General features: G+C 41.0%; 2 protein-coding genes across 2 annotated transcripts; one reads left to right on the forward strand and one right to left on the reverse strand.

Moving 5' to 3' along the window:
• Positions 1-5,916: 5,916 nt before the first annotated feature.
• On the reverse strand, positions 5,917-22,051 carry LOC308053596 (disintegrin and metalloproteinase domain-containing protein 9-like). The gene is made up of 5 exons (XM_080365038.1): positions 21,967-22,051; positions 10,119-10,338; positions 9,540-9,605; positions 9,387-9,458; positions 5,917-8,705 (listed from the first exon to the last, which is right to left on the reverse strand). Exons 2-5 carry the CDS (start codon positions 10,302-10,304, stop codon positions 8,529-8,531), a joined length of 501 nt encoding a protein of 166 aa, XP_080221164.1. The 5' UTR covers positions 10,305-10,338; positions 21,967-22,051; the 3' UTR covers positions 5,917-8,528.
• Positions 18,762-23,971, forward strand: LOC308053590 (ATPase PAAT-like). Its single transcript, XM_080365027.1, has 5 exons — positions 18,762-19,005; positions 19,172-19,369; positions 20,304-20,376; positions 20,956-21,153; positions 21,913-23,971. The coding sequence occupies exons 1-5, from the start codon at positions 18,869-18,871 to the stop codon at positions 22,384-22,386; spliced, it is 1,080 nt and encodes a 359-aa protein (XP_080221153.1). The 5' UTR covers positions 18,762-18,868; the 3' UTR covers positions 22,387-23,971.
• Positions 23,972-24,066: the final 95 nt, after the last annotated feature.

Genomic DNA, 24,066 nt, shown 5'->3' on the forward strand with positions numbered 1-24,066 from the left:
AATTTGGAGATGCTATAATTTGTCCAGTTGGAATGTGCTGAGTTTGGCAAATTCCACATTTACATCATAGCAGTAACAGGCATCTCTTGTTTATTGTAAATGTCTCATTTCCTGCTTTGCCTCTAATGCTATGCAAGATATTCTGATGAAGACTTTCAAAATTCTTATGGTAGAATTATACTAGAATCAAATAAGCTTTTTTAATTTCACTTTAATTGTCAAATTTAAATTGTCAAAGTTCTTTCTGATTTTATTCTTGAGAAAGAATGTAATAATAATTATTGTAATCATAATATGTTTCATTATCTACCACTTTCTCTCCAAAAATACAAATTTATCAGGATCTAGGCTCATGATAAAACACAGCAAGCACAAGCATAGACTGAGGTAATAGAACGGTATGAAGTGTGTACCTTCTATAAAGAGGGTTATAGACAGTAGACTCAAAAAATATTTTTTAATGAAGGCGAATGCAAACCTTAATCTCAGAGCGAGCCCTAACTAGAAAAAGCTGCATCAAAACTCCACTGCTAAATGTCTCTTAGTCCTAAAGATAAAACCGCAGAATCTTGACGCATATCAAAGACGTTCTACACCCAAACCAGTTACAGTGAAGCAAGTAAGAAATAACTTTATTTCCCTGTTCATCTTATTCCTCCCTCAAGCAGCTTCTCCACATCTAGTGAACACCAGCATACTGAAATCTTTGGCAAGGCAGTGGCATGCTGAGCTGCTGATCATGTTGGGGAAGTGCCAGGGAATTATTGCTCATCTCTCAATCGCTGCTTGTCTCATGCATGGAGGCAGAGTTCCCTGTCAGAGGTTTGTTTGACAGGCACATTACAATGTAAATCTTTGGGCCTTAGGCATTCTAAGTGGACTTCCTTAATTTTCCAAATCATCAAAGCTACTTATATTCAAAGGACTCAGTGATCATCCCATTCTCCATTGGTAATAAAATTCAGCAAATTCGTTACATTTCATGGCATTTTTCCCTGTTTACAGTTTTGGAAATGAGATCAGAATTGGACCTTGACAGTCTTTTCCTTTCTCTACACTTACTCATAGCAGTAATTAACATGAACCAGGCAAATGCTTCCTTGGCATCAGGCTCTCACATTAAAACCGTCAAGTCTGTGACTTCACTGCCTGCTCATACACCCAGGGCTGTGGGGGGAAATGGTCTTTATTCAACAATTAATGTCAAAAAAAATATGATGAGTACAGTAAATTGCTTTTCTGCAAAGGGTCTTTCTTTTCACACTCACCCCTTCCTTTCATAATCTTTGCCAAAGAGAGGGTTATATATTTGCATCACTCCTCTGCTAAAGCACCTCAGCACCATCAGAATTGTTCAGATCAATCTACAGCCTTCTAAGGTAACAGCAGCATGTAGCTAGGCAACATAAAAGGATATAGTATTTTTCAGGAAGGAGGGCTTTTCTAGATGATCTCATATAGATGCAGTGCCTTTTTTGCCGTATAAGAAGAAAATAGTTAATTGGAGAAATGTGTCTGTCTTCCTGTCACCATCAAGTCCTATCTCTGTATAGGCTTCCTTTGATTAGCTGTGACAGAAGATAACAATGCATTGTATACTGTTCAGATTTATTCCTCTATTTCTATTGCTAGACTAAAACCCATGAATGATTTTATGGCAGATCTCATTAACTATCATCCTAATTAAAATGGAATGCTTCAATAATTACCAAGTCAGCTGAAATAAATTGTATCACAGTTCAGCTGAAAGCGTGTCAGCTTTAGAAGAGATTTTATGAGTGGAAAAGACATCCGTTGTATGTAAAGTCCATCACTATGTGTAGAAACAGAGCTGTTGTGAACGGTGAACACTGATTTTATGCTTGTGAAGGGATTTGCATAAATGCAAGCCAAAAAACTGATGTGATCCTGCACGTACAGCATAGGCGTTGATGCCTCAGTGCCCCGGATGAGGGCGATGAACCCAACAAACAGAGGATGACAGAGGTGCCAGGCCAGTTTCTGGGCTTTGGAGGGACTCTTTCCAGCCTCAAGAGGCAGCAGGAGCCCTGAGACGCTGGATGAAGACATCTTCCCTTGTTTTCCAGCCAGGTTTGTGCTGGCCAGGACAGCCACTGACCCATGTGAAATCATAGCAGCATCTGCAGGGCCGCTGCTAGCAGCCCCTGAGTCACACCCGGGTGCATGATCTCAACTCACGATTTTAGCTATCACCCATTTCCCATTTCTCCTGTATTGCCTTTTCTACATACTGCTAATTTGACAATTTGCCTGTACATGTGAAAACATACTTAACTTGCAGAGCTTTCAAATTCTGTTTCCCAGTCTGGGTGCAGCGGGGCAGCCTGTGTGGCTGGGACAGGCTGTGCATGGCACTGGCCCAAGACCTGTGGGCACCAGCGAAAACATCTGTCGTGGACAAGGGCAGTGCCTCTCAAGTTTTGTGTGTTTGTGGGAGCACAGGCTCCGTTCATTGCAGTTTCTGTGGCAAGTATTTTTTCTGGTACAGACCTGAATGTAGCTAATCAGAGACATTACATCACAGTCTTGGCAGCTTTCTTGTATGTATTTCCTCTCTTTGGCATGCTATTTTATTTGTGTATTCCAGAGCCTGTTCTGTGGGATGGCTTCCATTCTTCCCAGCTGGACCAAAGAACAATTCATACCATGTTGTCTCTTTCATCTTGTCATTCTTCGTGGCAAAGCAGGGATTGCCCAGTTAGGCATGCAAGACAAAAAGACACAATCTATTTGTAGTCAGTGAAAGACTCAAGAAACTTTTAAGAGGATAGAGACTGGATCACACTAAAATGTCGGAGGAAAGTACACCATCTTCGTAACATTCGTAGTAAAGTTCCTGCACTTTTAAGGATTAGTAGTGTATGTTGCAAGTGTTAAACTAGCATGATACTTGGATGGGCATACAATTTGCATCTACACTACGGTGTTCATTTATTCAGCCGTAAAATGCAGAAAACAATTGTATGACTTGGCAACTGCATGTCCTGCTTTCAGCTGGGATAGAGTTAATTTTCTTCTTAGAAGCTGGTGCAGTGCTGTGTTTTGGATTTCATGTGAGAACAATATTGACAGCACACTGATGTTTTTAGGTGTTGCTGGGTGATGTTTATACTAAATCAAGGACTTGGTTTCTTGGGCCCTGCCAGCAAGAGGGCTGGAGGGGCACAGGACATTGCGAGGGGACACAGCCAGGGCAGGTGACCCAAACTAGCCAAAGAGGTATGCCATGCCATATGACGTCATGCTGAGTATATAAATTGGGGGAAGAAGAAGGAAGGAGGGGAAATTTGGCATTATGGCATTTGTCTTCCCAAGGCACCGTTACACGTGCTGGAGCCCTGCTTTCCTGGGGATGGCCGAGCACCTGCCTGCCCATGGGAAGCAGTGCACGGATCCCTAGTTTTGCTTTGCTTGCGTGCGCGGCTTTTGCTTTACCTATTAAATTGTTCTTATCTCAACCCTTGAGTTTTCCATTCCTTTCTGATCCTCCTCCCCATCCCTCTGGGTGAGGGGGAGTGAGCAAGCGGCTGCGTGGGGCTTGGTTGCTGGCCAGGGTTAGAACATGACACTGCATAAGTACATCTCCTGTGGAGTTAAGTGCTTAGACTAAAGATGAACTGAAATGTGTACACGCAAATGGCATATGCACTTAAAGTAAGGCAATTATGATTGAGGTTAAAGCTGATACAATGTTTACTTTTTGTTTGAAAACATAAATTAACTCTCAGTTGCTTTACTAGGAATGGCTCAATATTCTTATCAATGAAAATAAATGTGACAAGACTTTACCACTTCTATGCTAAAAATGTAATCCAGAGTATAACTTCAATTAAAGCTCTAGGTTTGCAGGATCAGACCTAGAACGGTGATTTTTAAGGGGAAGGGGAAGAACTTGTTTAAATAACAGCTCCTGTTTCAAGCTCCTAGTCAATTTTGTCATTAGTAAGAATCAATAAAGTGGAATTTGACAAGCTTTTACATTATTGACTTACATTTCAAAACCCAATGTCTAAAATGCATTGTTGTGAAAACAAGTTAGTACCAATTTGAAGAGAAACAATTTATGTGACTCATTTCTAATTATTTTCCCTCTACCTCAAAGGTAATCATGGTTTTTTTTAAAGTTGACTGCAGTGTTAATGAAACTGTATTCTGATTTTCAGTAATAAAACTAGTTTTGTTCTATTAAAACTGTTAGGAAAAACATTTGGAATCTATTGGCATTTATTGTTTTTCTCTGAAAGCATTGCAGACTACATAGATGATTTATTTGTCATTTTTCAGGGGAAATAAAAAGTATTGCTGCTTAGATACCTTCATAATCCTTAGTCAGAACATGTGCCAGCTCTTCCATTAGCAAAAGTGTGGAGAAATCAAGCTGCCGGGCATCCTGGGGTTAAGCAAGCTCCTGACAATCTACTGAGGTTATTTTGGTCAAAGACACGTGTGACACATCTGATGGGAACCCAGATGAAACTAATTTGGGTAGATTAAGGAAAAAAGTGCTATGATAAACCATCATCTCAAAGTTACATCAAAATAATGGTGAGGATCATGTCCAGCAGAGAGAGTTTGGCAGTGATGACTTGCCAGTCACTTGGGTCTTCCTGCTTGGCTCAGCTGCTGCCCACACTCTGGGCACTGCCCTTACGATTTGGCAAGGTGTATGTCTCCCTTTGTCAACTTAAAGCATCAGTTTTACATAGATACTTGTTCTCTTGATCCTTCTGTCTCCTCCTGATGTTTGTGACTTGCCTGCAGTGGGACAGCAAAGACTTTCTCATTATCTGCGGGAGCACGAGGGCACTAATGGGATGGGCGGCATAACAGCAAGAGGGCAGAGGGGAGCCATGCTGGAGCCATGCCTTGGCCACAGGCCCCACCTGGGAATCTCCCTTTCAGGCAGCTAGCTTGTAGGGAACCAGGGGTGTGTGAGATGTCTGCTCTAAGGTAATGGGAGCTCACTTATCTCCCCTGCAATTTGGAGGACAAAGCCTCCAGCACTATAGAAACTCCGTGTCCTCCATGTTGCCACAGACCAAGGCTAGTGGCAGCATGGTAGTTCTGTACACCACTGCCATCTCCTTTTCTTTCTCTTCCTGTGCCTTCCCAAAGGTCCCATGCAACAGCTGCTCCCCATTCCCATGTTGTATTTGTTCCACAGACTTGCTGGAAATTAACTTCTGCCCGGTTCTCTCCCTTAGCCCTATGCTGGGAGCTGAGCTAATGGCAGGAACCAGTGACTGTTTCAACTTCTGAACTGAAGAGGACACCCTTGGCATCTGAAGCTTGCATGTGCTGACACAACATGCTGAAAAGCAACAAAACTGATGAGACAACTGGCAGGTTACTCAGTGACCCTGATAAGCGTGTGGAATGAAGCTGGGAAAGCAGGGTTTCCAACCATCCAAACCACCAGGATGTTTTTATCACTGCAGACAGGGCTGCTCCTTTGATCCACAAAGGAAAGTTAAGGAATGGAGATAACCCGCCACAGATGCAGAAGCTCTTTACAGGTAGGACTTAAACGAAGAAATATATGAATTGATAAGAAGAAATACATAAGGTTACAGAATGTGATAGCATGTCTCCTGCAACTACTGAAGTGTGCTGAACAAAATGAGGGCTCTCTGCTATTCATACATTTTGTAAAAATTTTGTGTATTTTTCGCGTTTTGTAGAATGATAAAGTTTTACGTGCTTTCTATTAAATGTTGCTGGCAAATGGTTATGAGACATATCAGCAGACTTAAACACACAGGTAATAGCTTCAGCTTCCCCTGGTTTCATTCTCTTTGCTGATAACTTACCTTTCCATAGTAACTTTTGAAAGGTTTCACTAAACCTTTGGGTTTTGTTTTTGGGTTTTGTTTTTTTTTTTTGGGGGGGGGGGCTGGGGGGGAGGGGAGGAAGAGTTGACTTTGCCACTTATTCAGTCTGTATTTACACCAAACTGCATTTCGTAAAGGAAGAGAAACTGGTATAGTTGTCTGCTTGACAGGCTAAAAGGAGATATTTTCAAGAGCTCTAACAAAAAAACATTGTAAAACATGTAGTTTATAAATCAAAGCTCCAGAGGGAGATATTTATCAAAACACTTTATTGACATAAACACATCTTAAGCATAGACAGAAGACTGAAACAACTTTTCTTAACTAATTGTTTCCAATTACACATTGCTCCACCAAAGGAGCACAAGAAATACCGCCATTAAAGTGCGAAGCTCTTCCATGGACAGTTCAGTTGCTGCTTTGGATACAAAGCTGCTGAGCTGCTTCCCTGCCACTCATGAAACTGGGGGGTGAACAGTCTTCAAAAGCTTCAGATTGCTGGTACTAGGCAGCAGTGACAGCATGGGAGCAGCTGGGAAGAAGTCTGCTTCCTCCCAGGGAGCAGGACTGTGTGAGCAGGCGAGTATGTGCAGTGTGGTGGAAGCCAAGATGCACAAACTGTGTTGGCCCATGAGCCCGAACACACGGCAGATTACTCTAGTGCACAACACAGCCAGTTGCCCTAGAGAGCGTCTGTTGCAGTGTTTGCAGATTGAGAGTAGTGAATGCCATTCAGCCACCCCTGGAAGGCTCTGCCCAGAGCCTCGGAATGTGAAACAGATGTCTGCTTCTGGCATTTTTCCTGGACTTGAATGAGGCTGTTTGTATTCAACACAGCTGCTCTAAAGGGTCATAGTTTCTGTGGAATGTGTCCTATTACAAAGCATTCCAGAGGCTAAATTTAGGGGTAGCTTTTGGAAAATAAAAGTCTGAAAAGAAGTATTTCTAACAAATTAATGTTTTCTTCTCCCACTTTATCTCCATACAGCAGGAGCCAGCTAACAATCATTAAAACCAGGGAACAGAAGATTTTTGCTAGAACTGGCAGCACGTTATCATCCAGTAAGTATCTAAGCTGAGGGAGCCTGTACAGGAGGACCTGTGATCTTCAACAAAGTAACTGTGGTTTGTCCTTACTGTTGTTTCTATCATCTTATAAATACAACATAAACATCACTCAGAAAAACATGTCAGATCTAAAATAGTCAGACCTTTTCTCTGATAACCCACAAAGAGTCCCTTAATTGAAAAGTCATCCCCCAACTATATACTATAAACTTAAACAAAACTAACTACATACTGTTGCTTCTCTGAAAAGGTAAATGGTACAAAGCGCACCCTCAGCGTTACTGTGTACAATGTGCTTCACAAGCCAAGTGCCAACATCCCAATGAATTACATAAGACTATTATTATGTAGTGGTGAAAGCCAAGCAGAGCGATTCAACAAAGCGTAATTTACTGATTCCTTCTCTATTTGGAGTGCAGGTTGAAGCAATCTGTTGGCAGCTTAGTTATCCTTCTGTTTTCCCCCTGGCACATATTTGCATTACTTTCTTCCCCAAAATCTGGGAGGGCAAAATTCATTTTCTATTAAAAGAAAAAATCAAACAAAACAAACAAAAAAAAACCCCAGAAAACAAAATCAAACCAACCAAGCATGTTGCCTATGAGCTGCCTGCATGCGTTGCTATGGTTGAAGTTTCATTTGTGGTGCAAACGTTGGCAATGTCAGAACTAATCAGTTCAGTGATCCAGCGAGAGAAACAGAAAGATAGCATTAACAGCTGGGTCATTCTGCTCCTTTCCCAATATTAATACTACATAAATATTATCTTTACAGTTTCATTCATACATCCAAGCAAGCACTGATCATTCAAAGGATGCTAAGCCAAATAAGCAGATTAAGGCTGCTGCAGAGTTGGCTTGATGTTGAAGCCTTGTGCAAACTGGGTGCCTTATTTCTGACACAGGAAGATTTGCATTTGTTTCTGTCCTATTTTGCTATGTGACTTTAGATGTCACATTTGGTGATCCAAAAACACGTTTCAGTGTTACAGGTCTTGTAACAAAAACGTGTTTTTGTTACAGGTCTTGTAACAAAAACGTGTGTGTTTTTGTTACAGGTCTTGTAACAAAAACGTGTGTGTTTTTGTTACAGGTCTTGTAACAAAAACGTACGCGTTTTTGTTACAGGTCTTGTAACAAAAACGTACGCGTTTTTGTTACAGGTCTTGTAACAAAAACGTGCGGTTTTTTGTTACAGGTCTTGTAACAAAAACATACGTGTTTTTGTTACAGGTCTTGTAACAAAAAAATCACCATATCAGGAGTTCACTGTAATTAATAATGAATATCCGAATAACATAACTTGAAATTAATGATCAGTCACCTAAGTCTGCTGTGTCAGTGCTTCTGAGTTCACAAAATCACAGGATGGTTGAGGGTGGAAGGGACCTCTGGAGGTCATCTGCTCCAGTCCCCTTACCCAAGCAGAGCTACCTAGAGTTGATTAACTATAAAGACTTGATTATATTTCCTTGTCATTATTCCAGGTTAAAACAGCTTGGAAAGTGAGTGAATTTTACTCCAGTTATATTTTCATTCATATGTAAACCCCAAATCATATACGTTAACAACACTTGCAGCATGGCTAGCTTTTCCACTGAATGAAAACTTACATTATGAGATGGCTAACATCATTTCTTGATCGTTTAAGAAGATCTTTCTGTCTCCAAGAAACTAATCTACTCAGTACATCTCCAGCTGAACCATTCATTACAGATATATGGTTTGTATCTGTCCAGATCTCTAATCCAACCAAAACAATCTGGATATTTAATGCTCTATACATCTGGGAAAAAAAAAAAAAAAAGATAATTACTGTCCATCAGCCTGTTTCAACTGACTTACAAAAGCTTACATCACTACTACTGAGTAAACAATATGCTGAACATAATGATTGAGACATAACTTTATTTTCTTTGAAACTAAATGTATTTGTATTTATAAACTAAAATACATTTATACATTACAAACGAAATGAAAATATGTATAATATAAAACTAAATAAGGAAAGAATATATGACCGAAGGAAATCTTCTTCGTGAAGGTACCTAAGTATATCTTCCAGTTTGAGAAGTTGAAAAGACCATGTTCATTCATTTCCTTAGCTAATTATCTAGAAGAGAAGCTGGGAACAGAGGATCAGAGAGCTTATGGAATTGTTCACAGCACTGACAGCTCGCTTGATAAAAAACTACATACATGAGAAATACTCTTCCTAGAAATGTAAAACATAGCAAAGACCTCACGTTCCTGGAGCAGTCAAAAGTCTGGGAGCACGTGGAAGTTGTTTTAAAGCATCTTGCATCTCTCCCCCTGCTTGTGCCACTACAAGACTAGTGCATAAATTCATGATGTGCCTTAAACGTGTTACAAATTGTTGTATAAATTCCAACACAGCTTCAGAACTGCATTAGCTGTTCTTTTGAAAAAAACTATGATAAAGGAGAAACTACTGTATCTGACCTACCCCATCAACATAATTAATCAGCTCAACTGTTTCCCTTTGCACCGCAGCAGGATCAGATTTCTTCATCAAAAACTGTAAAATAGCAGATGAGAATGTCAGAGAAAAAATTTAATGAAGTAATAAAATGTATTCAGCATTGGATGTTATCATTACCCTGTTGTTATCCACAACGACAAATAATTCCACATAGCTTTTCTGTGGCAGGACAGCTCGCTGCTTCTGCAAATTAAAAAGCACAATAAGTTAACATAATAAATAATGAGTTCCAGGTTTTTACTTATCTCTCTCACGATTTTCGTTTCATGTGTTTACAAAGCAATGATGAATTTGTTTTAATATGGCCTTAAAAGTCAATTTGCCTTAGATTTCCACATAAACATCTGAATGTCAGTAATTCACATGTGGTCAGACATGGGGAGGCATGAGCTGAATGGCAGCTCCGTGCCTTTCGTGTCATACCCATGACTGTCTTGGGCACTCTGCTCTTCTGCTAAAGGATTGCTTCAAGCTATCTTAAATTCCCATTGTGCTGTTCTTCTATTTCAGGTTTTCCTTAGCAGTACTCTCAGCTGTTTGGGGTCCATGAAAATGAAGGCCACGAGGCAGTGGCCTGCCAGGCCAAACCCACCTGCAGCAATACCATGCCAAAGCTCTGGAGACCTTGGCTGCTGGAAAAGATTGACAAGATGGCTTAGACTGCAGCTTTCAAGAGAGAAACAGAAATGTATTTACCCTGAAAAGCTTTTCCCTGCTAGAGGTACTGTTTGATAAGAACACGTATTTCACAGAGTGCTTCACAAACATCTTCTCGTGATGAAGGCTGACGTTCAGCACACCACATTGGAAGGGGATATCCTGCATATCTTCCAACGGGTAAAACACGTGTTCAAATGTGCTGGATGTGTTGAGCGGCTCCATTCCATACCATTTGCCACCAATGTAGAGAATTCCTCTAATAATCATAAAAGAATGAAAAATTATTCCACAGTTTTTTCCCTTGTGGTTATGACTAGGTGAGTGAATGACAGCTGGATACTTGAAAACTAGAACTGTTCATACCGCTATGTTGAAATATGTCATTATCTTAAATTATCTTAATATAGGATATAAGTTCAAATGCCCAACAGGTTCTCAAAAGACAAAACAGAACTTGTTTAAAATACTCAGTCATACACAAGTGTGTATGCAAAGGATCTCTTTTAGTCCTGATCTTTAGTCTCACTTCTAGCCCCATGCAGCTAACTAATTCAGCATTTTAGAAAACGGTATCTTTTAAGACAGAGAGGCTAAAAGCAATCACTGGGGTGTTTATGAGGGCAACAGCAGTATTGCACTGCTGAATGCCCCTAAGTATAAAAGATTTTGCATTTGTCCATGGCTCAGGAACACCTGATACATGCCCATTTGCTGTGCCAAAATCTTTGAGAAGCTATTATCTTATTCTCCAGAATCTCAAAACTATATTTAGGACAAGAATTCTCTAGTTACAGTCTTGTGAAGGAAGATCCTCCAAAATGTGAATACAAAGTAAACAAAGGATTTGAGTCTGCGTAAGTTTGCAGAACAGCCAAAATGAAGTATCTGTTCTGTTTAGTGAGATCCAGCACTACCTGGAGTACGAGTACGTTGACCATTTTATTCCTCATTTAAAAGAATGCCAGGAAATATCATTTATTGTGAGTGGCATCTCACTGTGTTACTGTACGTGAGAGATGGGTGAACTTTGCCCCATTTGCCTCTTCCTGCTTGTCAAAAAGCCATCAAACTGAACAAGGCTACTACAACCGACAAGTACATTCAAACTCCTGCTAAAAAGCCAGGCTCAGTGAACACAGTGGAACATGGACACGCTCTAAGAACATCCTGAATATCTGCACAATTTGCTGTGCATGCCATCTCCTTTGCCAACTCATACGGACTGATTCTGCGGGGAGAACACAACCATCTTTGATGCGTTAATCTGGCCCTTTTACGTTTCTCAATGTAAATGTAATTTTATTGTATTTGAAACACAAAAATCTGCTTCAAATTTGGTCAAAACTTTTTCAGGGAAATGGTTTGTCTTTTGAAACATGCCTAATTCATAAGACAGAATTGTTTGCAGGAGTGTTTTAAGTTCAGCGAAAGCATCATCAGACAGCATTTCTACTACAAACGTATCTCTGGTCAAGACACTTGCATCAAGTAACGAAGGCCTCAATTCACGCCCATGTTCTGCCTGTATTTAGATGATGCTCCCTCTGGCATTATCTTCTTTCTGTGAAGGAATTTTGGAAAAGGAGGGAAAAGTGGTAGCTGAGGTAAACTATAAACCCTGTAAAGAGTTTCAGCTTTACAAAAAGGTGAAATACTTGTAAAAAATTTTTGCAAGATAGGATGGTGTTTTCTCTGCAGCAGTACGATGAATAGCAACTGTTTTTTACTGTTTTACTTTGGTACTGCACTATGAATTATCCTGAAGTAAAAAGCAAGAGGTAATACCTAAGGCCATCACATGTGCTAAGAGCAAGCATTGAGTCAGAAATTCCTTCAACAGTGCCATGATAGTAACAGTGTGTCTGAAATGCAACAAAACCACATAATTAATGACAAAATAAGACTGTTGGCTTCACATGCAAACTTATATTCTAACTAACCGTTCTATTTGCATGACATCAAGGCTGGCTGTTACAAATTTAGAGTTCCCTATTCTAAAAGTAATCCCAGCCTTCTTGGAGTAAAATATTACTTGACATGAGTACCTACAATAGTGTTTGGTCCCTTCGTTCTAGAAAACAACAGCTTTTTAGTTTAACCCATCACCATCATTTAGCAAAATATTTTCATCTACTTTGCTCATCCTGTTCTTAAACAGACTCCTCTCAAAGGCTTGATCTGAGAAGATCTCCCATGCACAAAGCACCCAATTAAGTCTCACTAAGCTCACATGCAGTTTAAAGTTGAAATTAAGTTCAACAGCATTTATAAGGTTTGTTTGATACAGGACCTAAAACCGACAGAGCTTTGGTGCTGCCATTGTACCTTTAATTGCAGAAATGCAACCTAATCAGGTAGCTCAAATTCAGTCTTGGCATAATCTCCTGGCATCTCCTTTCACACCCTGGAAAACAGTGGTGCTGTATCCCCATAAACAGCCCACTCCCCCATAAGACACAGAACCTTACGTTTTGTATCGGTTAAACAGAAATGCTACAAATGTGAAAACGCACAAAAGCCTCTTTCCCAGCAAATATATATTTCTTCTGTAGTTACATTACATGCATCACTCATTTTCCCTCCTACTGCCAAAAATGTCACCAGTTTTCACTGTCCTATTATAGAGATACGAAGACACTCAGAATTAATGGTTGTGCATTTGCTATCGCTTTGAAAATACATTTAGATGCACACACGTCCTTGTCATCTTCAGTTTTATCAAATGGTTCATGTGGCCTTCAATTCATAAAGCTTGGCTTCCCTGGTTTGAGGAAACTGATGCAATATTTTGTTATGTACAATACCTCGTTTTGTGACTGTGTTGCCTCCAGTTTCCCATTTCCCCCATATGTATACAGCATAAAGTCTTCACTAAGAAGCTTTCTGGAAACAAAAATAAACTACAGTTCTTTTAACAGTCTAGAAAGCAAGAAGAGTCAAGAATCTTGGTAAGTACTACATTCTGTTAGCACACTCATGCTAAATCATTATGAAAATCCACAGATGTGAAACAAGATACCTTAAAATGAGCTGCATTATTTGGAACATAAGTTATTTTGAAACATTTTAACTAAAATACCCCTAGAGTAGGATCTGAACAGACCGCGTTGCATCAGGGCCTGGACTATTACAGGCTCAGGAAAGAGAAACAACAATAACAGACAAATTTCCTCAAATACAACATGTTTAACAACCCTCCCCCCGCCCCCCCACAATAAAAAGCTAACACTGAACTGAATTTGAATTGTCCATAAGGATTTTCTGAAATGTACTATATTGTGCTGCTAATAAAAAATTAATTGAAATAAATTTCTTCATAACAAGAAAAAATATTACTCCCTTCTATTTGTATCATAACAGAGACAATGTTTAAGAGTAACTTTGTAATTACTACAATCTGCCATTTAAATGTTTTCCCCTGGGTTTTTTCAGTACAAAAATACTCCTCTGTATGCAATTAACTCCCAAGACGGTATGATTCCTTAGAACACTCCATCACATACTTATTTTTCTTCAGTTTTAGAAGATACGTTCCATTTCTGGTTTTAATTGAGTAAGAAAGATTGTCATCTGAATGCTCCTGGAAACAGAACAAAAGATACCACTTAATCAGGTGATTTTTCTACTTGGTTGTGTCCCTTCCATGTTTTGTTGGAGAAGAGCAGTCCAGCTACTACGTATGATTTAAGTGTCTACCAAAACACAGATTCCTAACCCTCATGCCTTCTATATTTTGGCCTCAGCAGCACACTTTATGTTCTTCCCTGTGGAAAGTTTAAATTCTATTACCGTATAAATTTTCACTTGGAAGGCAGAAGGGCACGGCCCATGTATGCACTCCTTGTCCAATGACCACACCGTGTTTCCTGACACTCCTTATGTTAATCATTGGTAGCCGGATGAACAACTCACAGATTCTACCTTAATTGGTTTGCACAAAGATGACTAATGTTATTTCATTAACAGTCACTTCAGTAATGGACTCGTTATCTAGCACAAAAGAGAGTTACCTCAGAACTGAAGAATTAAGGCTCAGATCTTTCTCTTTTAACTCATTTGTTTAACTTGTGCGACTCTGTGGGACCGTTTCTACAAAGCAACCACCAGCCCTTTAGGTGCTACATGGCTGAAATCCTCCGGTTATCCAAAGGCCAGGTTCCATGAGTAAAATAACACATACAGCATGGTTCAAGTTCAACATCTAATCCAGCTCAGAGGAAATGGAAATAGTCTTTATGTTCCTTCTCCCTCCTGTTTTATAAGGCTGTTAACAGCACTAGAAGCTTGAAAGGTGCTAGCTTGGACCGAAATCCCAGACATTTGGGGAACAAATATACTCAACACTAGTTGAAAACACTAAGAATCTAAAGAATGAGTGCAGGGCACATTTCTTCACAAAAATATGTATACTATACATTGTGTGTGTGTGTGTAATACAGAGCAGTATCAGGAAGAACAGCTACATCAGAAGAAAAAATCAGGTAGAATGACAAACCTCATGAAAAAATGGGTGATGTTTCTCTCTGCCTGTCAGACTTCGAGGAATAATTATTTCTAATGTAGAAAGTCTGGATGTCTGTTCAGAAGATACACCTAAAAAAAAAGTTTGAAATGTCTAAAGAATCAGAAAGGGTAAGTAAGCTGTTACGTTGGCAGCTGCACAGTGGTGATTGCCGAAAGACCATTCTAATCTGGCTGTAAATGGAGAAAGAGTAATTTCACCAGTACAGGACCTGACTGCCCATGCTTCAGTTTGGGCTGCTCTGTGCCAGAGCTCTTGGATTATGCTTGGAATGTCTCAGAAATCAACATTTTGATTCATGGCCATGTTAATCTTAATTTCTGAGTGTTTAAAATGTGGCCTCATGCCGTTTTGACTGTACTCAAGGTTACACCACTCCAAACAACTGATGTAAAGTGCTAAAACCTGCAAATTCAAGCAAAACTTTTCTTTAACAGGGTGTTCAAAACTGGCTGGCAATCTTGGCTTTGACTCTTGGTCTTAGTTACATTATAAGCTTGGATAATAGGTCAGACTCGTCTCATTCCTTCATATAGACAGTATCAAACCAAATAGATTAGTCTTTTAAAAAATAAACCCCTCAATGAATATGACACTAACATAATAGAGAATTCCAAGAACAAGAAAAATTAAAATAAAATAAATAGATGCCTTCCTGTATTCAGTGTATGTTTTGATAGTGACGAAGAAAGTTTAGGAATAGTCAAATTGATTAAAAAAAATTAACTTCAGGTTAAAGCTGGGTTCTTCTGAAGCACATAAAGAAACACTATCACATGATTTAAACAATCTTAATTCTCACTTATTCTGGATTATTAATTTTGTAATTTTGTCTATAATTTTCGAAACATTTTTTTTCTCCCATGACTTACGCTTTTAACCTGATGTACAACAAAAAAATTATACAGCTGCCATCTCTGTCCACCTATCTGTGCCATCACAGTAATTTTTTAAGTAGCTGGCCGGTTAAAATTAACTGCAAGAGATGCAAACATCTCAAATGGAATTCAGTTCCTTCAAGCTTTGTGAAATCACCTTGTTGGTGCCAGGAATACTGTGCTGATCCGTAAATCTACAGCAGGGCTCTCTAGGCGTGGCTGGCACAATGGACCTGGTGTAATTGTATGGTACAATTGTTTTCAATAGTGGGTCCAACTTTGCCAGGATATTTCAGAACTTGTTAGACAGATAATTGGAGAATATTGTATCTCCAGGAGAATAATTTCAGTCCCTAAATACACTGGGGGATGTTTCTTACTTTCTTCAACTACTTCGAGTTGCTGTTAGGTCCTGCACTTGCTCTTCTTCCTCTTGCTCATACTTCTACTTCTTTCGGCCCTTTCCTTGATTAAATCAACTCTCCCTTCAGCCCTCTCGTTCCACATAAATGCCTTTACTCGTATTCCTTCCCCCCTTGCCCTGAATGAGGAATACTTGCAGTTGTCCTCTGGATATAATTCTGCCGCCCACTGTATGTACAGTCTTGGCTCACCATGCTGCCTCCTGCCATCACCTAACGCTGCATTTTGTTTGTTCAAGTGACAGTCAAACCTTTGCAAAAGGTTTGTGGCCATTTAAATCATATCACAATTATCTCCAGAACATCATGCCAATGCAGGAAGCTAAAGATGAGAAGTCTTCCACATATCTGGTTTCAGGTAAGTGGTTTTATAAAGTCAAAACCAACCTCCAGTGACTTTAAAAAAAAATTGCGTGAAATTGAATTCATCTTCCTTTTTCTTGTCAGCTCATCAGTCTGGTTTGAGTGTTGACTTTAATCAGCGGAGACACAACTGTTGCTATTAAACAGGCTACAGAATCAACAACATGGGTTTTAACAACAAAAGTGGTTTCTTCCCTCTTAAATTGTTCTTTCATAAGGAAACAAAGAGATTTCTTCTCATTTATGGCAGTACAAACTCACCCTCAGCCTCCCACGTTCCTGTGAAAGGAATTCACAATTGCAAAGAAGCCACGTAATCACCCATTCAAAGTGGGGAGGAGGATTCTCCAGTGTAATGATGATCTCTACCTATCAGGTAACATCAGGACTTTTATAAGCTAGCTGCAGGCTGCACATGTTTAACATTAAAGACTGCCATTGCAATCAAAATGTGGAAGTTGCTGTTAGTGAACAGGTCTGCAAAGAATATTGGCGCTCAGTAACTACTTCTGAATTTGCCCTTAATCTTCAATAATTTCACTACCTAAATAACACAATCCATTCTGCTTCATGAGTTAAATGTGTGTTGAGCTAGCAGTGGAAACGCGGTTCTAACAATTTAAATTTTGACACCTGAAAGCAGGTCTTTAATGTGCATCATAAAAATATCGCTTTCTGAGAAATATTTCGGTTCTTACAGCTAAATCTAAAATCTGAAGACAAATCATAAATGGAAATGAGTTAATGAGGCACTGAAACAGAACTGTAGGCATTTCCTTCACAATCCTGAAGAAGAAATCTTTTTCTACAGTCTGTACTATTGATGAAAGTGACAGTAACTGCAGTTGTCACCACCCGTGTCCTGTATGGAAGATGATGTATTTACCTACCTATACATCCTGGAGAAAAAAACCCACAACAAACACAAAGAGCTCAACTATAAAAAGGTTCAACACGTAATCTTTTCCAGACACCTTTTTCCCGAACAAGATTTTCTCAATTAGCAGGTCAGCTAATAGCCTAACAGCTGGGAAGAGCCATGACTCGATTTGAAAGGTGTGCATCGTTATGATCAGGACTGGAGCGTACAAGAAGACTTGGAGAAACTTTCTGAGTATGTAACAAAAGCTGAAAACTTACCTTTTATCCAAAAAGGTTTTCCAGTTAAAGTTAGTCCAAAAGTGAACAAAAAGAGGCTGTGTTTTAACATGATTAGGTTTGCTGGAGAAACTAGTACAGCATCTGAGCAGATTGTGTACCTGGCTCTTAGCTGCTCTGCACCAGGGAACTAGAGGAACAAGAACCGTCTGCTCCGATGGTAAACAACAGAAAAAGTACTCCGATACTTCGTCTCTGCTAAGGAAATGGGAAGTAAAATTTAATCCATTAGGCTTGCAAAATAACCTGGTTAGGCAGCTTAAGGCAAATAACAAGCAGCGTGTCCTTAAACGCTGATTGGAGAGAGGACCAACCCATGCTGGGATCAAACTGGTTTGTTCTAAAGGACTTTGATACCACAGTGAGATCATATGAGATTAGAAACATAAAATAGTGCTACCAACGTATACAATGTTTAGGATGTTTATACTGGCTATTATCAGCTCAGTTAAAAAACCTCTAGTATAAAACAATCTACTGTTTGAAATTTCAGCTTGTTGTTCTCCATTTTTTCATCTTTACTTTAAAAATATCAAAAATACAATGTGTATGAATGCATGGAAATCCCATAAACATGTGGAAGTCCCCCAAACAGGGATCTTACCCAGCCCCTTCTATGTTAAAGATAATTCTCCTCACCAAAGTAATTTTGTGCAGCTCATTGCTCTTCCAGGATCAGAACAATCCTCCGAGGCATCCTGCAACCACATTGCCACCAAACGCAGAAAAGAAATGCTTCTAAACCAGGATGAATTTGCTATGTGTTTCAGAGGTGTCAAGCGCATTCAGAAACTCAAAAAGGAGACCGAGACAGCAGTTTTCGTTCTAAAACATTTACATTAATTAATTTTAATTCATTCATTCATTAAAACAGAGCAAATCCGTTTTTTCCATTGCCAGTAAATTACATCAAACAACGGCTTAAGTGAAAAAAAGGGGAGAACCGACTGCATCAGTAAATATTAGCTTGTACAAAGCCTGCTCAGATCCACTGCCCCGTTTGCACGGCCTAATTACGGCCCCTCAGCCGGGCACCCACCGAGGAAGGCGGCACCCGCGTCCCCGGGCGTTCGGCCGCCTCGCAGCGCTCCCTGCCCGGCAGCCGGGATCCTACTGGAAATGCGATGAATCCCATCTTTTATTTATCGCCTGTCTCCTATGCGGTGCACCGTCGGCGGGCGGCTCGGCGGGCCGGGCGTTCCCCGGGGCAGGCCCGGCGCTGGCACCTGCCGCACGCCGGGTGTGAGCTCGGACGCCTGGCGGACAGCGCCAGCACCCCGGCAAGGCCGATCCCGGGACGCGAGCCCCGGGCGGGGGTCACCGACCCGCCCCAGCCGCGCTCCCGCCGCCCGCGCATGCGCAGCCCCGCCGCCCGCCACCCCCGTGCAGGCGCCTTCCGCCCGCCCCGCCCCCGCCCCGCTCGGTTCCGGCCGCGGCGCAGCGATGGCGAGTGGCTCCGCGGCGGGGCTGGCGGCCGAGCCGTGCTGTGTGGCGGCGGGGTGCTCCTGGCCCTGCGCGCCGCCGGCCGGCCTGGCCCGGGCGCTCTGCCTGCGGCGGGAGGCGGGCGGCGGCGAGGCCAGGTGAGGGTGGCGGCGGCCGGGGAGGGCCGCGCTGTCCCCCTGGGTCCCCTCGGGCGGCTGCGGCCAAGCGGGCGGCGGCGTGAGGGGGCGCCGGGCTGGGCCGGGGTGGGCGGGAGCGAACCTGGGCCTGGCGGGGCAACGCGGCCGTGGCGCTTCCCCCCCGCAGCACCGAGGCCGTCGTCGTGGAGAGGCGGGCGGGCGGCGAGGCGCCCTGCGTGCTGCACCTGGAGTGCCGGCCCAGCGGCGCCGCCGAGATGGTCTCCGTCGGGATCCTGAGCGAGGCCCGCAACATGGAGGTGTACGTGGGCGAGGAGTACTGCGGCACCGGCCGCGGGCAGAGCCTGGGCGCCGCCCGCACCGCGGCGTGAGTGGGGCCCGGGGCGGGCGGCGGGTCGCTGCTGGGTGCCCAGCCAACGCGTCTGCCCTTCTCTTACTGGCAGCCTCCTTGTCTGTGTGTCCGGGAGGTGCCGCGGCCGGTAAAGCCCCGGTGTCCGCCCGCGCCAGCCACCCGGTTGGGGCTTTCTCGGAGGTCTGAGCAAAAGTGGTTCATTGGGAGCGGGCACCGCCGGGGCTGGGGCCCCCGCTGCGCCCCCCGCGCCCCCCGTGCCTGCGCCGGTGCCGCCGCCTCGGTAGAGCCGGAGGGCTGCAGGCGTGCTGCCGCCATCTGCGTTCTGTTACTAGTGAAACGTTTGATGAAGTTACAAAGTGCCACTTTGAAATTGCGTTGCGTGAGACCACAGCAGGAGTTTAGGACAGGTGCAACCTTCCTGTGCTGTTTGCTCTTTCTGGATGACGGATGTGCTTGTCTCTTCAGCAGATCTCTTTTAGCTTATCTTTATCAAAAGATCTCTTGTCTCTTTGGTAAGTAGGCATTACCCACTTTTAAGGAGAAGAGAGAAAACAAAAAAAGGATTTGTTTTCCCCTTTAATACTTCCATGCTTTCTTAGGGGAATTAAGGCGGTGTGTTCTCTTCTGTTTTTAAGTCATTACATGGCACATCTGCTTAATTAGCTGAATAAAAACAGCTGATGCAGCCTCAGGGAAGATGCATGAATAATGTACTGAACCTCTAAAGCTTCACTAGCAGATAATGTAAGTAACACACAAAGCCATTTTTATACACTATCCACTAAGATTCAGTATGAGTTGCATATAAGCGTTAAAACTGCTATACCACATTAGAAATATTTTCCAGTCACTCATGTTTCTTATCAAAATATTTACTGATACAGAGTATTTCTAAAGAAAAAAGTACTTTATGTAGTGATGTCACAGCTCATTTATTTTATTTTTCTAGCGAAACTGACAAGGTTACTTTATACAAAAAGTACCTGAAGTTCGAATGCCCTGCAGCCTCCTGTAGAATTAAGGTAGGGACCTGAACAGAATTGTTCTATTTTTCTTCATCTTTTTAATCACTTAGTCGACTAAATTGCATTGCTTTTAGTCAAATTATTGGTTTTACACACTTTGGTTTGTATAGTCACTTAAAAATCAGTTAGATGGCGCTTCGTCTTGAAAGCAGAGTTCTCCTTTTAAATTCGGATTACAGATTTCTTTTTATGAAGACAATATTTATATGAGACAGAGAATGCAGTCTTACAGGAAAAAGCTTCATAAACCAGATAAACTGCAGATACTCAATAGTTGCTGTGTAATTGGAACTGTGAACTCTGATGCAGTTAAATAACCGTATGAAAAACTGTGTGGCCACTACTCTAAGTGCTTAAAGATCAAGGCCTGATTCATCTTTAGGTCATGCAGTCACCGCTGTTCCAGTCAAGAGCTTTCTGAAAAGTAATAGCAAGGAGAAATCTGCTTAATTTCCCTGGAAAAGAGTTCAATATTGTTTTTCCCAAAACTCAAGAGTAATGCATTGTCCCATTCATATAAAGAAAACATGAAACTAATTTTCCTAACCAAAGTATTTTTTTTCCTTCTTGCAATAGCTGCTCTCCATTGGTGAGAAACAAAGAGTACTCATCAGTAAAATAATTGTACAAGTGAAAACAGTGTCTGCAAAACTAGCAACTGATTTTCCTTCACTAGGCTCAAGTATAGATCTAGACAAAGTGCAAACTATAATGGAATCTAAGTTGTCTCCGGGTGCTCAGCAGCTCATGGACATGGTTCGATGTCAGCAGAAAGTAAGTTGCTGTGCTTTTCCATAAACATAAATAGTACAGATCTGTGACCTTACCTTCTGTAACTTTTAAGCATGTTCTAAACTGATTTGGTGAGAAAGATTGTTGATGATGTTTTTTTTTTTTAACCCACACCCTCTGCCATTTTAATCCTGGTTTAGCTGTTGCCACTCTTAAATTAGTGCAATGAATAAAGATTGTGTGCTCAAGGAATTGCTGTGCATACACAAAATCCAGAGTTAAGAACTCGGTATCATCATATCACTGCCACCCTACTCCTCTTCTGTGTGTTTCCATTGTCACTACTTGTCAAGGATGGTGGGCATGTTCCCTGTAATGGTTGGGGTGTAGGTTGATGGGTTGGCTTGTCTCCTTTATGGCTGTTAAAAGGATGTCCCCTTCAACTAGAGAGAAGATGCTCATACAGAGTATTTATTTGATTTAGATCCTAATCCTGCAAAGTGGGCTGTTTCCACAGAATCCTGAATCCATCCGATGTTAATAAACTTGGGGATATAGCGTAGTAAAAATGAAGTCGTAAAGCTGTTTTGCTACTTTGAGACTGACAAGATAATTAACGCATAGTAGGTACAGGGAAAATATTTTCCTGTGCTCTTCCTTAATAATATAATTCAGAACTACTTCCCAAATCTCTGCATCACAATGGTAGAATGCTGACTTACAAAGTCTCTCTTATTATTGTATAATTTTCAGTATATTTTGATACTTAAATGTTAATAATTTTTTTTTTCTTCCTATCAGAACAGTTTATCTCTTGAAGACAAATTTAACTGGATCTTTGGGAAAAATTCAGACCTTGGAGGTGATCATGCAATAGATGGATTGCGCAGTGCAGCAATTCAGACATCACGAGACCAATCAGCTGCTGAACCTGTGCCTGTTAAAAATCATTTAACAAGTGAAACAGTGTATGAACACTTAAAAATAAGTCATGATCTGAACTCACAGGTACCTGAAAGAGGGAATACTCTTGATTCTGAAAGACTTGCTGCTCAGCAAAATACAGTTGACCTCAGAAATGATTTTAAAGTCATGGGATCTTTGTATATGCAGGAACAAGGGAGTAAACCCCCAAATGTAGCTGTTCCACAGGTGCTTCTTCCTTTTCTTCAAAACTTATGTAGTCAGGTGAATCATCTTCGGTTAAAAGATGGCGATAGGCATTTTGGTAAAAATGCAGTGACTAAAGAGGAAGGCATTCAGTGTGTTGGGTAAGTTAAATTTGGTACACTTATTATAGTTGTTTGGCTATTTAATTGACAAGTTTAAAAAATAAACAAAATACATAATGTGGGTGTTTTATTCCCGTTAACAATAATAGTGACTCTTAAAATACGTGGTTTTGAAGGCTGTGTGGCGATGAACACGATTACAGTTAATTTTCCAGGTGAGCTGCCTGAATATATAGGAGTTTTTTCAGAAGAAATCAGGTCATTTGGTCGTGTGACAAAACCGACGTTTTTGTTACGGGGCTTGTAACAAAACCGACGTTTTTGTTACGGGGCTTGTAACAAAACCGACGTTTTTGTTACGGGGCTTGTAACAAAACCGACGTTTTTGTTACGGGGCTTGTAACAAAACCGACGTTTCTGTTACGGCGCTTGTAACAAAACCGACGTTTCTGTTACGGCGCTTGTAACAAAACCGACGTTTCTGTTACGGCGCTTGTAACAAAACCGACGTTTCTGTTACGGCGCTTGTAACAAAACCGACGTTTCTGTTACGGCGCTTGTAACAAAACCGACGTTTCTGTTACGGCGCTTGTAACAAAACCGACGTTTTTGTTACGGCGCTTGTAACAAAACCGACGTTTTTGTTACGGCGCTTGTAACAAAACCGACGTTTTTTGTTCTGCCTCAGTTTCCTCAGCTGCTCAACACAGACTAAACTGGACTACTAGGCTGTGGTTTACATGGCGTTCATAAACTTCACCATTTTTAAAATAGTGTCTGAGGATGATGAGAAAGTGAAAATACTACTGAAATATAAAGCAGTACCTTCAAACAGGTGAGCACAATCTACTTTTAAGAAATTGTATTAGTCACTAGGTAACTGATGACAATGAAGGTAATATTGCATGTGTGCAGGCACCAAAACACCGGTATTTTTTTAACCGGTTCTTATTTTTCCAGGTGGTCCACAATTAGACCCATCTTTTAAAAAGTGCTAATTAATACTGGAATTCTATCTTAATGAGTTCTTCTATTGTCAATTTCTGCCAAAGACAACAGTTTAGTAAATGCCACATTTCCCAGACCAGAAGCATAGGCTAGGTATTATTGAGATTTATTCAATACATTTAATGCAAAACTTGTAATTTAGCTGTCAAACTTTGCCAGGGAAGTCTTTCAGCACAGAGTAGCGGAAATGTTTGTACTGGAAACTGTGAATGACTCTCTCCTATACTGAGGCAGGTGCATGTAAAAAAAAAGCCTCAAAGATACTGCATTTCCTACCATAAGTAATGAGTACTTAAATAACTTTTTATAGGGATCTAAAGAGCCCTCCATATTTGGCTAATCCAACATAATACAGTAAAAACCGGGCAGATCATTTAGAAGTCTTTAAACTTACTACTAAAACATGTTACAACTTCGCACACATGAATTTACAGAGGTTTTGGTATCTGAAGCTAAAATTATATTAGCAGTCCAAAACAGTCATATGAATGTAAAGATTTTAACTGCCAGTTAGCTTGGTATACTTGTAAAAGTCGAGTGTGCAAAATGCACTTCTAAAATGCAGTTTGTAACTAATTTTGGATAGTGAGAAACTGGTTAAAAGGTTGAAACTAATATTTTTTTTAAAAAAAAAGTCATACCTATGCAATGACTAATAAAATTTAAAAGTCAATTTTCATTATATTTTTGTAGCTGCCTGTAAGCTGATTTCCCC

Source organism: Falco punctatus (assembly GCF_963210335.1).
Source record: "Falco punctatus genome assembly, chromosome: 14".
Taxonomy (NCBI): Eukaryota; Metazoa; Chordata; class Aves; order Falconiformes; family Falconidae; genus Falco; species Falco punctatus.